The 16,310-nt window shown below is 41.8% G+C and overlaps 1 protein-coding gene across 2 annotated transcripts in view; it reads left to right on the plus strand.

The window, feature by feature from the left end:
- The first annotated feature begins 14,698 nt into the window (after window positions 1-14,698).
- Window positions 14,699-16,310, plus strand: part of st3gal5 (ST3 beta-galactoside alpha-2,3-sialyltransferase 5) — a 50,324-nt gene continuing 48,712 nt past the window's right edge. For both annotated transcript variants that reach the window (XM_070866863.1, XM_070866866.1), the window contains exon 1: window positions 14,699-14,812. In XM_070866863.1, coding sequence (XP_070722964.1) covers window positions 14,775-14,812 — 38 coding nt within the window. In that variant the 5' untranslated portion in view covers window positions 14,699-14,774. The remainder of the gene's footprint in view (window positions 14,813-16,310) is intronic.

Consider the following 16,310-nt stretch of genomic DNA (forward strand, 5'->3'; position numbering starts at 1 on the left):
CAGCTGAAAATGTTCAGTTAACTTATCCTTTAATTATAGACTCTAGTAATTTCCCGACGACAGATGTTCGGCTAACTGGTCTATAATAGCAGAGTGACTTGCACAATTTTCCAATCTAAAGGAGCGATTCCTGAGGCGAGAGAAGTTTGAAGATAATCGTTACGGCATCTTCAATGTTCTCGCCAATTGCCTTTAAATCCCCAGGATGGAAATAATCTGGCCCTGGAGATTTTCCCTCTTTAGTGCCATTACTGTTATTTTACTTACATTAATTTTGGTGAGTCCCTGTCACTGATTCAATATTAGTTTCCTTGGGATTTCTGGCATGCTGACATACTGGCGCTAAGTAATTGTTCAACATGTCCACCATTTCCTCCTTTTCACTGACCATATCCGCTTCAGTTTTTAAGGGTCAACGTTGCATCTGACCATCCTCTTTTTCCTAATATAATTGTAGTAATTTTTGTGTTGATTTTGATATCCCTTGCAAGTTTCTTTTCATACTCACTTTTTGTAGTTCTTACTATCTGATTTGTCATCCTTTGCTGATCTTTGTATCTTTCCCATTCATCAGAATCCATGATATTTATGCTTTAGTCTTATGTTGTCTCTTTCCTCTTTGGTTGTCCATTGCTGCTTTTTTTTTTGGCAAGTAGAGCTCTTGTCCCTTAGAGGTATAAATTGGTTCTGTATCACGTTAAGATCTTTTTTGAGCACATCCCACTAGTCGTCTATTGTTTTACCCGTTAACAGATTTGTCCAGCTTACTGTGGATCGTTTCCGTCTCTTACCTAAATCTAGAACCTTAGTAGCTGTTTTGCATTTCTCCCTTAAACACCACTCTGAACTATATCATGTTATGATCACTATTACATACACAGGATTACATGCATAGGATATGCAGCATAGAAACAGGCCACTTGGCCCAACCAGTCCATGTTGGCATTTGGCTCCGCTCGAGACTCCTTCTGTCTTTCCTCCTCTAACTCTTATCGGTGACACTCAAGTGCGAGAAAATGACCATCTCCAACAAACGAGAGTCTAACCACTGCTCCTTGACCTTCAATGACATTACCGTCGCCAAATCCCCCAACATCCTGGGGGGGTCACCATTGACCATAAACTTAACTGGACCAGCCACATAAATACTGTGGCTACAAAATCAGGTCAGAGGCTGGATATTCTGAGGTGAGTGTCTCATATCCTGACTCCCCAAAGCCATCTACAAGGCACAAGTGTGATGGAATACTCTCCACTTGCCTGGATGAGTGCAACTCCAACAACACTCGAAGCTCGACACCATTCCGGACAACTCGGCCCTCTTGATTGGCACCCCATCCACCACCTTAAACATTCACTCCCTGCACCACCGGCGCACCGTGACTGAAGTGTGTACCATCTACAAGATGCACTGCAGCAACTCGCCAAGGCCTCTTCAGCAGCATCTCCCAAACCCGCAACCTCTACCACCTAGAAGGACAAGGGCAGCAGGCGCCTGGGAACACCGTCACTTGCAAGTTCCCCTCGAAGTTACACACGATCCTGACTTGGAAATGTATTGCCGTTCCTTCAATTGTCGCTGGGTCAAAATCATGGAACTCCTCTCTAACAGCACTATAGGAGTACCTTCACCACACAGACTGCAGCAGTTCAAGAAGGCAGCTCACTGGTGGGCAATAAATGCTGGCCTTGCCAACGACGCCCACTTCTCGGGAACGAATAAATGTTCAAAAAAGCCCTCTCTCCACTTCTCGTGTGCTTGTCCAGCCTCCCCTTAAATGCATCTATACTGTTCGCTTCAACCACTCGCTGTGGTAGCCAGTTCCACATTCTCACCACTCTCTGCGTAAAGAAGTTTCTTCTCAATTCCCTATTTGATTTCTTGGTGACTGTTGTATTGATGGCTTCTAGTTTTGCTCTTCCCCATAAGTGGAAAAACACTGTGTCTACTCCAGCAAAACCTTTCATAATTTTGAAGACTTCTATTAGGTCACCTGTCTGCCTTCTCGTTTCAAGAGAATAGAGTCCTTGCCTGTTTATCCTTTCCTGATAGGTATACCCTCGCATTTCTGGTATCATCCTTGTAAATCATTTTTGCTCTCCAGTGTCTCGATATTCATTTTATAATATGGCGACCAGAATTGTTGCAGTACTCCAAGGGCTAGAAATTAGTTTTTTGGCCATAGTGGTTTTTTTCGGCATTTACCACCAAAAATCTCACCAACATCTTTTAAAGACCCAAGTTTCGTCCCAAATGCGCTCAGCGGTAAAAATCGGCGTTGCATGAGGATTCGCGACGGAAACCGTGGTACTCGACAATTTTAGTCCAAGGCCAATAACCACCGAGAGGTCTTGGGAGGGAGGAAAATACAAAAAAAATAACAAACTAAACATTAAAAATCACAACATTCACAAGACTAGCAAATCGCTGAAAAAGAATTAAAAAAAATAAAAACTTTAACTTGCCTTTCTTGCGGGTCTTCATACCTACCGCTGTTTTTGAGGCTGCAGCGCATGTTTTTTTTTCGCCCAGAATACAGGTGCGCCAAAAGTCCAAACTACGGTGATAGCAGTATTTCCAGTCTTGCACGCTGACGGTCTGCTTTTCAGCGGTATTTAAAAACTGCCGCCACAAGACTTCGGCGAAACTAGCGGATCACCATTTATCGCCAAAAATGGTGAAATATCACCAAAGGAACGGGCGTAAGGTTGGTGAATTTCCAGCCCCAAGTGTGGTCTAACCAAGGTTCGATACAAGTTTAGTATAACTTCTCTACTTTTCAATTCTATTCCTCTAGAAATAAACCCTAATGTTTGTTTTTTCTTAATGGCCTCTTAACCTGTGTCGCTACTTTTAGTGTTTTGTGTAATTGTGTGTTAGATAAATGTTCATGCACTGTTAGGCAGCTAACTAAATCTGGCTCATTACTAAATCTAATGTTACGCCACCACGGTGGTTCTAGGACATATTGTTGCAGGAAACTATCCCGGACACACTCAAGAAATTTACTACCTTTCTGACATGTGCTAGTCTACTTATTCCAATCTATATGAAAGTATAAATCCCCCATTAAAACCATTCTGCCGTTGCTATATGCTCGTCTAAATTCTGCATTTATACAATCACAGCTGCTACCAGGCGGCCTATACACCACTCCCATAACAGCCTTAAATCCTTTCCTATTAATTCTACCCCATGAAATCTCCACTGCCTGCTTACCTCTTGTTATCATCATCATAGGCAGTCCCTCGGAATCGAGGAAGACTTGCTTCCACTCCCAAAGTGAGTCTCTGGTGGCTGAACAGTTCAATACGAGAGCCACAGACTCTGTCACGGGTGGGACAGATATTCGTCGAGGGAAGGAGTGGGTGGGTGGGGCTGGTTTGCTGCGCGCTCCTTCCGCTGTCTGCACCTGACCTCTTCACGCTCTTTGCGTTGACTCGAAGAACTCAATGCCCTCCCGGATGCACTTTCTCCACCTCGGACGGTCTTTGGCCAGGGTCTCCCAGGTGTCAGTGGTGATGTCGCACTTTACCAGGGAGGCTTTGAGAGTTTCCTTAACACGTTTCCGCTGCCCACCTTTGGCTCGTTTACCACGAAGGAGCTCCGCATAAAGCATTTGCTTAGGGAGTCTCGTATCTGGCATGCGAACTATGTGGCCTGCCCAGTGAAGCTGATCGAGTGTAGTCAGTGCTTCAATACTGGGGATGTTACTGATGTTGGTATGCCTGATAGATAGATTTTTAATCAATAAGGGAATTGAGGGTTACGGGGAGCGGGCGGGTAAGTGGAGCTGAGTCCACAGCCAGATCAGCCATGATCTTGTTGAACGGCGGAGCAGGCTCGAGGGGCTAGATGGCCTACTCCTGTCCTAATTCTTATGTCATGTTCTGTCCTCCCAGGATCTTGCGGAGGCATCGTTGGTGATATATCTCCAGCGACTTGAGGTGCTTTCTTGAGAGCATGCAGAAATCAAGCGCAGACAGCGGAAAGATAATGCGGCAAACCAGTCCCACCCACCCCTTCCCTCAACGACTATGTGTCCCACCTGTGACAGAGTCTCTGGTTCTCATATTGGACCTGGAAGAGGGGACAGAGTGTAGTGTAACAAAATTTGCAGATCACACAAAGATTAGTAGAAAAGCGGGTTGTGTAGAGGACACAGAGAGGCTGCAAAGAGATTTAGATAGGTTAAGCGAATGGGCTAAGGTTTGGCAGATGGAATACAATGTCGGAGAATGTGAGGTCATCCACCTTGGGGAGGGGGGGGGGAAATCAGTAAAAGGGAATATTATTTGAATGGGGAGAAACTGCAACATGCTGCGGTGCAGAGGGACCTGGGGGTCCTTGTGCATGAATCCCAAAAGTTAGTTTGCAGGTGCAGCAGGTAATCAGGAAGGCGAATGGAATGTTGGCCTTCATTGCGAGAGGGATGGAGTACAAAAGCAGGGAGGTCCTGCTGCAACTGTACAGGGTATTGGTGAGGCCGCACCTGGAGTACTGCGTGCAGTTTTGGTCACCTTACTTAAGGAAGGATATACTAGCTTTGGAGGGGGTACAGAGACGATTCACTAGGCTGATTCCGGAGATGAGGGGGTTACCTCATGATGATAGATTGAGTAGACTGGGTCTTTACTCGTTGGAGTTCAGAAGGATGAGGGGTGATCTAATAGAAACATTTAAAATAATGAAAGGGATAGACAAGATAGAGGCAGAGAGGTTGTTTCCACTGGTCGGGGAGACTAGAACTAGGGGGCACAGCCTTAAAATACGGGGGAGCCAATTTAAAACCAAGTTGAGAAGGAATTTTTTCTCCCAGAGGGTTGTGAATCTGTGGAATTCTCTGCCCAAGGAAGCAGTTGAGGCTAGCTCATTGAATGTATTCAAATCACAGATAGATAGATTTTTAACCAATAAGGGAATTAAGGGTTACGGGGAGCGGGTGGGTAAGTGGAGCTGAGTCCACGGCCAGATCAGCCATGATCTTGTTGAATGGCGTAGCAGGCTCGAGGGGCTAGATGGCCTACTCCTGTTCCTAATTCTTATGTTCTTATGTTATGTTCTTATGACTGTTCAGCCACCAAAGAACTCACTTCAGGAGTGGAAGCAAGTCTTCCTCGATTCTGAGGGACTGCCTATGATGATGAGGGTGGTGTGTAGGAATGAGCTGTTAATGTTGAATGGTTTGATTGCTATTGGCCACTGGATGAAAGAATGATAATTGCAGACCTCTGGGTACCTATATATTTTTTCAAAGATAACTACTTTTAGTTTGAGAAAATTTCATTAAAAAAAATTGTTTCTGGACGTGGGCAACACTGGCAACAAGACATTATAGCCCATACTTAGTTGCCCTGAGAAAATAGTGGGGCTCTTCTCGAGTAGACTGGAGTCAGTGTAGCTAGACCAGGTTGGGGTTGCGGGCTTCTTTTCTTGAACATACCCACAAATGATCAGTTAAATTCATTTTCACAATTTGCCATGGGATTTAAACTCCCAAACTCTGGGTTATTAAGCCAATACGATAACCAGTATATTAATGTAGCCGGTATTAAGGCTAACCACTTGAAAGGTGTCCTATTTCCTAAATTAAATAAATCTTCATTCTACAATTCACGACTTGCAGACTCTCCTCGCACCTCTCGTACTTTGGACAGCATAAAAGAAAAAACTATTTGATGGCTTCTAGCCTCCAACACCTCTTGCAACCACTCTTGTCTTTGTTTAAAAATATAGTCACTGTTTGGTTATCTCCTCTTAATTGCCTTGTTCATTCTAAACTCTAACTATGCCATCCTAAATATACTTCCTCGTCTGCCATTCCCCACTATATTGAAATCAAAACTCAAAAGCTGTAAAATCCTCTAATTTTCTATCATCCTTCAGATTTTTCAAACCTAAACCTGGTGTCACTTAATGATTTACTTCCTGAGTTATCATGTCATTCCTTTTTTCAGATCTAGGGGTGATTTTCAATTGTTGCACAGAAGTCTACAATTCTGGCAAAACCCGGAGCTCTTGTCTTTCTGCTTCATGGCCTCCATAGGGAACGAGATGAAGTTGTTGACTCTGGATCAGTGGATCTGTCAACTGTTTGATGCCGGCTGCATTGTAGATTGACTAATGTTACTAATGCCACCTGCTGCTGTTTGGAATGACTAAGGCATAAAAATTCAGGGCTAGTCAATTCATAGCCACAGGCGAGGACGCGTGACCTGGTGCTGCACTGCAGTTGCTCTGTAGCAGATGACTTAACTGACGGCTTCCCTTGTAAAGCAGGAGCCTCATTGTTGAACTGCAGGTTCGGCCTCTTCTCCGGATCTATAGATTATCTCATCCACAATGCGAGCAAGATGTTTTGCCAGAAGACCCTGGTCACAATTCCACTCAGTAAAATAACTTTTTACAGTTTACTGTCAGCTACAGCAGACAACACAGCCAAAATAGCAAAAGCAACAAACCAATGACTTATCTGAGAGCCGCTGAAGACTCCTTTAAAATGACAGGATGTGATACCCTCCTGATTGTTTCTGCTCTTGATTTGTGGGTCTGTTGTAGAACTGTTAAATAGTACGATTCTGCAGTTAAAAATGACACTTGGGTCCAGCATCTGTTTATGGCTGCTATTTTTATTCATTTTTACAGAGAGCAAAATAAAGATTGGGACATACACACATGATTAAGGTAGAAGCTGAAATATCATAAACAAAAATATCAAAATGTTATAATTATTAATCATATTAATGAAAAAATTTGACGTTCCACAAATATAATAGTTTTTCAGGGCCAGAGCGGTTGTTCAGCAGTCAGTACGCTGTTTAATAACCCAATTACACCTCTTTCAACAAGGCTTGAAGTCTTCTGGCAAAACATCTTGTTCGCTTTAGCTGTGATTGAGTCTGCCTCCACCACACTTTCAGGCAGTGCATTCTAGATCCTAACCACTCGTTGTGTAAAAAGTTTTTCCTCACGGCGCTTTTGGTTCTTTTGCCAATCATAAATTTGAGTCCTGGTTTTCGACCCTTCTGCCAATGGGAACAGTTTCTCTCTACTGTCCTGACCCGTCATGATTTTGAATACCTCTATCAGCTCTTGTCTCAATTCTCTCTGCTCTAAGTAAAACAAACCCCAGCTGCTCCAGTCTATCAAAGTAACTGAAGTCACTAATTCCTGGAATCATTCTCGTAAATCTTTCTGCACCTTCTCTGAGGCCTTCATAGTCTTCCAAAAGTGCTGTGTCCAGAATTGGACGCACTACTCCAGTTGAAGCCGAACCAGTGTTTTATACAGGTTCATAATCATTTCCACACTTTTGTACTCTCTACCTCTCTTCAGCTGTGGCTCAGTGGGTAGTACTCTCGCCTCTGAGTCAAGGAACATTGCACTGTCAGAGGTGCCGTCTTTCGGATGAGACGTTAAACAGAGGCTCCATTTGCCCTCTCGGGTAGACGTAAAAGATCCCGTGGCACTATTTCAAAGAAGAGCAGATGAGTTCTCCCTGGCGTCCTGGCCAATATTTATCCCTCAATCAACATAACAAAAAAAAAGATAATCTGGTCATTATCATATTGCTGTTTGTGGGAGCTTGCTTGTGTGCAAATTGGCTGCCGCGTTTCCTACATTACAACAGTGACTACACCCCAAAAGTATTTAATTGGCTCTTTGAGACATTCGGTGGTTGTGAAAGGCGCTATATAAATCCAAGTCTTTTTTTATTCATGAAGCCCAGGATCCTGTAAGCATTTTTAACCGCTTTCTCAACCTGCCCTGCCACCTTCAACGATTTGTGCACATATACCCCGAGATTTCTCTGTTCGTGCACCCCCTTAGGATTGTACCCTTTAGTTTATATTTCGGTGTCACATTTTGGTAGAATGAATGAATCACTTTACACTATTCTGCATTAAATTTCATCTGCCACGTGTCCACCCATTCCACCAGTCTGTCTGTCTGTCTTGAGGTCTATCACTATCTTCCTCACTGTTTACCATACTCCCAAGTTTTGTCATCTGCAAATTTTGTAACTGTGCCCTGTACACCCACATCCAAGTCATTAATATACATCAAGAATGGCAGTGGTCCTAGAACCTACCCCTGGGGAACACCTTCCTCAAGTCCGAAAAACAACTGATTGCTGGATGTGGGGAGTTCCATAACGGAACCTGTGATGGAACAGTGAATGACTGACCGCAACTTCAAGAAATGCGCTAAATCCTGAATTTCCAGTCAGTTTCAGAGAGGTAATGACGGCGACAGTTTTGCCTCTGATATTTTTCTGAAACAGTGCCATTTCACTGTGTGGCATTTGCAGTGGCACACCCAAATTTTGGTAGAAACTAGAATGCCCAGTGTTTGATCTTTTTCATCGTATTATTTAACACAATTTATTATTGTGCAAGTCTCATCTTAGTTGAAGGTCATGATGTGCATTGTTCTCAGAATGCTTTTATGTGGAGGAAACTGACATGAGCTGCTTATTTGGGTGCATTTCAGTGGCAGCAGACCAGATGAATCTAAATGTTACTTGGTTGCTTTGCTCTAGACTATATCCTTTATGCCAAATTTGTATCAGTCATACAGTATAAGTGGTACGCTGCCACTAACTGGCATATAGAGTGTTCTGCAATTGAATGAGAATCTGAGTTGTTTTTTTTGTTACAGTGCCATCTTTGGAAAGGATTGGGTTATACAATATACAAGTTATGGTACTATATTCATTTGCATTTTTCAGTTCACTAAAACTAATGTTGCTACTTATCACATCGTGTCCAAATTGTGGACCACCAAGTTGTCTCTGAATCTTGGATTACCTCACATTCTTTTGGGGAAGCGCTGAGTAGACCAGGTGAGGTTGAAGGGAACACAACCTATGTCCCCCAGCAGTAAAGAGCTGGTTTGGTAGAGTTCTAGGAAGTAGTTAGTTAGTTCTCGTGGAAATCAATGCTCCATGGCTCATGCAGGTTAATGAGCCTTGGTGGAGGGGAGGGGGGGGGCATTTCCTCGAGAGAGACAACATATGCTGTAAATAGATGGATTTATTAAGTTTTTATCAATTTCACAAGGCTGAAGCATTTGCAGCCATCGTCAGTCAGAAGTGCTGAGTGGATGATCCATCTTGGCCTCCTCCTGAGGTTCCCACCATCCCATATGCCAGTTTTCAGCCAATTCAATTCACTCCACATGATGTTAAGAAACGGCTTAGCACATTGGATACAGCAAAGGCAGTGGGACCTGACAACATCCGGCTGTAGCGCTGAAGACTTGCCACAGAACTAGCTGCACTTCTAGCCAAGCTGTTCCAGTACAGCTATAACACTGGCATCTATCTGGAAAAGTGGAATATTGCCCAAGTATGCCCTGTCCCCACACAACGCAGGATAAATCCAGTCTGGCCAATTACCAACCAATCAGCCCACTCATACAAAATACAAGAAATAGTCAATATTTTGAAATTTGTCTAACTGATTGTCAGCACAGACTGCAACAACAACTTGCATTTAACAACAACGATCTTGCAGCATCGAAGGAACCCGTCGTGACTGTGGTGGCTTTTTGAAAGAGCTGTACAATTTAGTCGCACACCTCAGCTTTTTCCCCATAACTCTGCAAATTAATTATCTTCAAATACATGTCCAATTGCCTTTTGAAAGTTCCTATGGAATCTGATTCCACCACCTTTTCGGGTAGTATGTTCCAGATCATTATAACTGTGTGGGTGGGTGGGGGGTGGAGGGAATTCTCATTTCCCCTCTAGTTCTATTACCAATTATATCAAGCCTTTAATATAGAAAAAAATATCCCGAGGTGCTTCTAAGCACATTAATCAATCAAAAATCTATACCAGGCCAAAGAAGTGTATAATAGGAGGGGTGACTATATGTTTGGTCAAAGAGATGGGTTTTAAGGAAGGTCTAAAGGGGAAGAGGGAGGCGGAGAGAATTGGGTTGAAGGAGGGTTGAAGGCACGGCCATCAATGGTGGGGCAAAGGGGAAATGCACAATAGGGCTAGAGAAAGTTAGAGATGGGGAGGAGGAGTTGAAGCCATGAAGGGATTTGGACACAGGGATGAGAATTTTAAATTTTACATTAGGGTAGTAAATAAAATATCAATTATGTATAGATTTAATTAAATTTCTATTTAATTATCAATATTGTCTGAATATGGCCAGTGAGACACTTAAAGTTTGTACTGTATAATTCTTTAACTGGGCAAATCAGTGGCATTTGAAAATCAATTGCTTATGTATTTACAGAAACTTGTCCGAATATCCTACTCGACAGTTTGAAACAATTCCATTGTTTTGGGCAGATGGGTACTACTTAAATTTGCGGCCTGGAACCACAATTACTGATGAAATTCCTTTTTTAGGACAGCTGTTTTAAATAATGCATTACGTTCTGCATTAATAATTGAAGTCAATTTATAATGCCTGTGTTTTCTGCAAGTCTTCCAAGAAATATTTTCGAGGAAGTTATATGGGTTGTGTTGGTTTAAGGATATCATTTCAATTCGGAATTTGATTACTTACTCTTTAGATAAAATTACTTTCTGTAATTTAAATGTCTTTCAATGACCATTAGCTCGTTCAGCTCATTTTCATCTCTCAAAGACCATATTTACTGTCTGTCAGCTTTGTAGCACTCTCATCTGATTAAAATGGTTTGAGTTTCAAGCTCTATTCCAGGATTTAAGGAAATAGTACTGAACTGGAGCATTAGATTGTGGAAATACTGTGTTGTTAGAGACGCCGCTCTTTCGACAAGACCTTAAAGCAAGATCCTGTCTACCTGTTCCAGTGGTTCAACTGCATGTTAAAGATCCCATGGCATTGCTTATGATAAGCAGAGACTTATCCTGAGCTACACTTCCTAAGCCAAAAACATATCAACTAGTCGTTCACTTCATTACTCTTTGTGGCATCTTGCTGTGTTAAAATGGCTGCTGCATTTGCCTTGTTGTACTTCAAAATTAATTAATTGTGTCAAGTGCTTTTTAGATATGAATTCAAGTACTATATAAATGGATCTCTTTTTCACCAGTCATTTTTTGAAATGAGCGAGGTAGAAGGTAGAATGCACCTCATCGTTCTTCCTAACAAAATGTATCACTTCGCACTTTTCTACGTTAAATTTCATCTTCCATGTGCCCGCCCATTCTACCAGCCAGTCTGTCGACTTGAAGTCGATCACTATCCTCCTCACTGTTCACTATACTTCCAACTTTTGTGTCACCTGAAAATTTTGAAATTGTGCCCTGTAATCCCAAATCATTAATAGAAAAGCAATGGTCCTAGTACCAACCCCTGGGGAACTCCACTGTATACCTTCCTCCAGTTTGAAAAACAACCGTTCACCACTACCCTCTCTTTCCTGTCACTTAGCCAATATCATATCCATGCTGCCACTGTGTCCCTTTTATTTCAAGGCTTCAACTTTGCTGGCAAGTCTATTATGTGGCACTTTATCGAATGTCTTTTGGAAATCCATATACACCATGTCAACTGCATTGCCTTCATCAACCCTCTCTGTTATCTCATCAAAAAACTTGATCAAGTTAGTTAAACACTATTTGCCTTTAACAAATCCGTGCTGGCTTTCCTTAATTAATCCACATTTGTCCAAGTGACTCTTAACTTTGTCCCTGATTATCGTTTTCAAAAGCTTTCCCACTACAGAGGTTAAACTGACTGGCCTGTAGTTGCTGGGTTTATCCTTGCACCCTTTTTTGAACAAGGGTGGAACATTTGCAATTCCCCAGTCCACTAGCACCACCCCCAAATGTAAGGAGGATTGGAAGATTATGGAGAGTACCTCCTGCGATTTCCTCCTTAACCTCCCTCAGCGTCCTCGGATGAACCTGCGGTCCTGGTGACTTAGCAGCTTTTAAGTTCAAACAGCCTTTCTAGTACCTCTTTATCAAATCTTATTTCATCCACTACCTCCTTTCACGATGACTTTGGCAGCATCTTCCTTGATAAAGACAGATGCGCACATTTAGTACCTCAGCCATGCCCTCTCCCTCCATGCGTAAGTCTCCTTTATGGTCCCCAATCGGCACCGCCCCTCCTCTTACTACCTGTTTATGATTTATATGGCTGGGGAGTCTAGAACCAGGGGTCACGGTCTCAGAATGAAGAGTTGGCCATTTAGGACTGAGATGAGGAGAAATTTCTTCACTCAGAGGGTGGTGAATCTTTGGAATTCTCTACCAGAGAGGGCTGTGGAGGCTCAGTCGTTGAGTATATTCATGACCAAGATTGATAAGATTTTTGGATATTAAGGGAAATGGGGATAGCGCAGGAAAGTGGAATTGAGGAAGATCAACCATGATCTTATTGAATGACAGCAGACTCAAGGGACCGAATAGCCTTCTACTGCTATTTTTAATGTTCTTATACCTATATTATTATTTATATACCTACTTGAAACTTTCTAGATTTTAATTACTGTTGGGAAGATAGCTGGCAAATACTTTGGTATTTTGAGGATTACAAAGAAAGCTGCTGAACACATAGTTTTACTGTTTTCATTGTATGGACTAAAAAGTTGGTTTTGACATCCACTCAGCATGTTAGCCATTGAAATAGGTGAAACTCTTCATAACCAGCTGTGCGTTGCAGCACAAGTAACTGAGGAGCTGCAATGAAGGCTAGGGTAGCTGATAACTGTAGAATCTTACACAACTCGCATGAAAAAATTCTCATCTTCCCTCTGGTTCTTTTGCCAATCAGCTTAAATCTGTGTGTTCTGGTTACTGATCCACCTGCCAGTGGAAGCAAATACATTTTTCATAATTTTGAGCACTTATCTCTCTTACCGTCCCCACTCTATGGAGAACAATCCCAGTTTCTCTAGCTTCTCCACATAACTGAAGTCCTCCATCCTGGTTTCATTCTAGTAAATCTTCTCTGCATCCTCTCCAAGGCCTTAACATTCTTCCTAAAATGTGATGCCCAGAATTGAACACACTACTCCAGCTTGAGGCCTAACCAGTGTTTTATAAAGGTTTAACACAACATCCTTGCTTTAATGTCCCATTTCTCTGCAGTTCTCCTCAGCAAGGAAAGGTGGTGCAAGTCTTACCGTTACAAAAAAAATCTAGGACGAGATGGAACATGTTATAGGGCCTGATGACCATCCTTTAGAAACATGTGATGCAGGGAGAATGTGGTAAAAGGCGGTATCAGATGTGGCTGACCCGATGCAGGCTCTTGCAATTCACTGCACAAGGAGGTCTAAAGCCAATAGAATCCCAACAAATGGACGTTGTAATCCTGCAGCCAGCCAATATACTTACTCCTTCCACAGCGGAATCACTTAAAGTAGTAGGTCAGACATTGCATATCTGAAACTGAAGCACAAAGGACAGCATTGTGCCAAATCAAGCAGATTATCTTGTATTATACAATGAATGCACTGTGCATGATTTAAATGAGTATTTATTTCTGTGGTTTTCTTTTTAAAAAGAGCAAGAGCCCAGTTTAAGATGCCAATACATGACATTTGAAAAATTCAGTATGAAAGAGCAGGAGGAGGTAAACCTCGCCCCCTCCTCGCCCAAAAGGCGTTGAGACATCTGAAGTCCCATTTCAGCATCCCACTAGTATGTTCAATTAATTCTGAAGGCAAGAACTTTTGATGATTCTGCACTCTGGTTGCTGCGAAGGTGTCAAGCCATAGAAGTGAAAGTAACCACGCTTCCACTCTTCTTTCCCCTTCAAGTAAGATTGGTATTTTTAAGTGCCTTAAACTGGAGGCTTTGTGAGAACTCTGGGGAAGCAAGTGTTCCTCAGCATGATCTGGTGCGGGATATTGAGAGAATAAAATCTCTGTTGCAACAACAGCACAGGCGTAATTCGTGACCACCTGGACTAGGAAAGCAAGTCGATCTGTAAATTGTGCGGCCCTCGTGCTACTGCTGGTTAACCGTGAAAGGGGTGGCTGTTGGCTCTGGCATCTGTGACAATGCATCTAACTGGCTAATGTTACAGATGTCCCTAGAGCTAGACTGGAAGGAGCCTGACAGAATATGGCATGCTTTACTCTTGAGCTTTTTCCGAGGCGGGCGCAGTGTTAATGACTGTAATGTTTGACTTCAGCATTTTCAGCCCACAGCAATTCCACATCATTTGGGAACTGAGTGATGAGTGAGACCTGTGCAGCAGAAATTCTTCATTACCAAAGGCATTTTGCATGTCAGTTGCAATTTTCATAATGAATCGACTACATTGTACTCTGTTTTGCTGTTTTGGTGCCTAGTCTTTTAGATTAGCTTTATGCAACTTTTTTGAACTGATGTTTTTCTTGCTGGGAAAATGCAATTGCAAAGCCACAACAGTAATAGTAGAAGATCACATTCTCAAAAAACATGGAAATGTACTATTTTGTTGCACATTGGTCTCTATTCAATAAGAATGTTTTATGTTTATTGGAATTGTAATATTTCACGTTCAAATGAAAATTAACTTAAATGATTTATATTCAGGTTAGCTCCAATATGTTTGATTAGCTGCAGTAATACTTTCACTTTTTATTTTGACATATGAAAGACCTTTAAATTATATAGATTGAATAATGTTTGCCAAGCTGGATTCCAGATGTTGAAATTTATTCCAGATCTTGAAATTTGTTATGAACAACAAAACACTGTTCTTCTCTTGTGCTTCATAAGTATCACTTTGTTTTCTTTGCAGCTGTGCTTGCTCGAAATCTTCCCAAACCACTGAAAAACTGCTGTTTCTGTATTAACGGAACTGGCAGTGATTGGGGAACAATGAGGAAAACTAGATTCATCTTCAAAGGAGCTCTAATGTAAGATGTGTGTATTTGTCAATAAAATTTAACATATCTAAGAACTAGAATTGTAAGCAGGAATTTTTGATCAATGCTATTTTTTTTTTTACAAATAATTAGTTATAATAATAATATAAGTCCAGATTATCAAGAGAAAATTGTGAGTGACAACTTGATGGGTGATTGATCCCATGACTGTTCCTCTAGTGCTACGTAAGTCTGATGTGTGGAGCAAACTGAAAGAATATAAGGAATTGAATGAGCAAATGTCATTCTTAAGGATCACCTTTTATTTTTGACAAAAAATAGCAAGTTTGTTCCGGAGGCCCTAAAGAAGGACCATTTATCCAATGGGTCCTACTCCTTCAGAGTTGAGTAAGTTTTGCAATTGTTCTCCAACTGCCAGTTATCTCGTGGACTCTTAGGAAATGTGTGTTTCGATCAGTGCCAGGATTATACATAGAAGTTTTACAATCTGATTTCAGAGCTTTAATTGCAGAATTGAGGCCAAATCCAGCAGCTGTGTAGGAAATGTTTGGTGGCATCAATGCAGCAACTATTGGTGTCATTTGCAGCTTAAGGCAATAGGCAGCTTAATTAAGGGAAAAAATTAGCCTATTGTGATGGATGTCCGAACAATGAAGCCATTTTTAAGGAGTGCCTATCTCTAGAGGCGCAGATATGTAAAATATATTCCAGATAAAGTTATAGAATACTTAAAATAGGACAAATTATACCCCACTGATACAATGGCATCACTTCCAGTGGAAATATGGTGTATTTATGCTGTGGACCAATGGCAATTCTAGAACATGTTTGAAAGCTGTACATGTTCAAAAGTGAGACGTGATTAACTGCTTGCTTGACCTTGTGCATATGCACTTGCTGAAAAGTTGTTCCTGGTACTTTTTATGCTTCTGGTAATGAAGCCTTGACAGTATTGGGGGCAGATTGGAGAAGCTGGGATTGTTCTTAGAGTAGAGAAAGTTAAGGGAAGATTTGATAAAGGTGTTCAAAATCATGAATGGTTTTGATAAGAGTAAACAAGGAAGGAAGGTTGGTAACCAGAGGACACAGATTTAAGGCGATTGGCAAAAGAACTAGAGGCGACATGCGGAAATTATTTTACACAGTGAGTTAACATCTGGAATGCTAAAAACTTGAAAATGAAAGTTTGCAGGGTTATGGTGCGGAGAAGATTTACGCGAATGGTTCCAAGGATAAGTGACTTCAGTTATGTGAATAGACTGGAAAAGCTGGGGTTCTCCTTGGAGCAGAGAAGGTTGAGAGGAGATTTGATGGAGGTATTCAAAATCATAATTGGTCTAGACAGAGTAGATAGAAAGTGTTCCCATTGGTGTAAGGGTCGAGAACCAGAGGACATAGATTTAAGGTGATTTGCAAAAGAACCAAAGGCGACATGAGGAAAAATGATTTTACACAGCGAGTGTTTAGGATCTGGAAAGCACTGTCTGAAAGGGTGGTGAACGCAGGCTCAATGATGCTTTCAAAAGGG

Source organism: Pristiophorus japonicus, chromosome 2 (genome assembly GCF_044704955.1).
Source record: "Pristiophorus japonicus isolate sPriJap1 chromosome 2, sPriJap1.hap1, whole genome shotgun sequence".
In the NCBI taxonomy this organism is placed as follows: Eukaryota; Metazoa; Chordata; class Chondrichthyes; family Pristiophoridae; genus Pristiophorus; species Pristiophorus japonicus.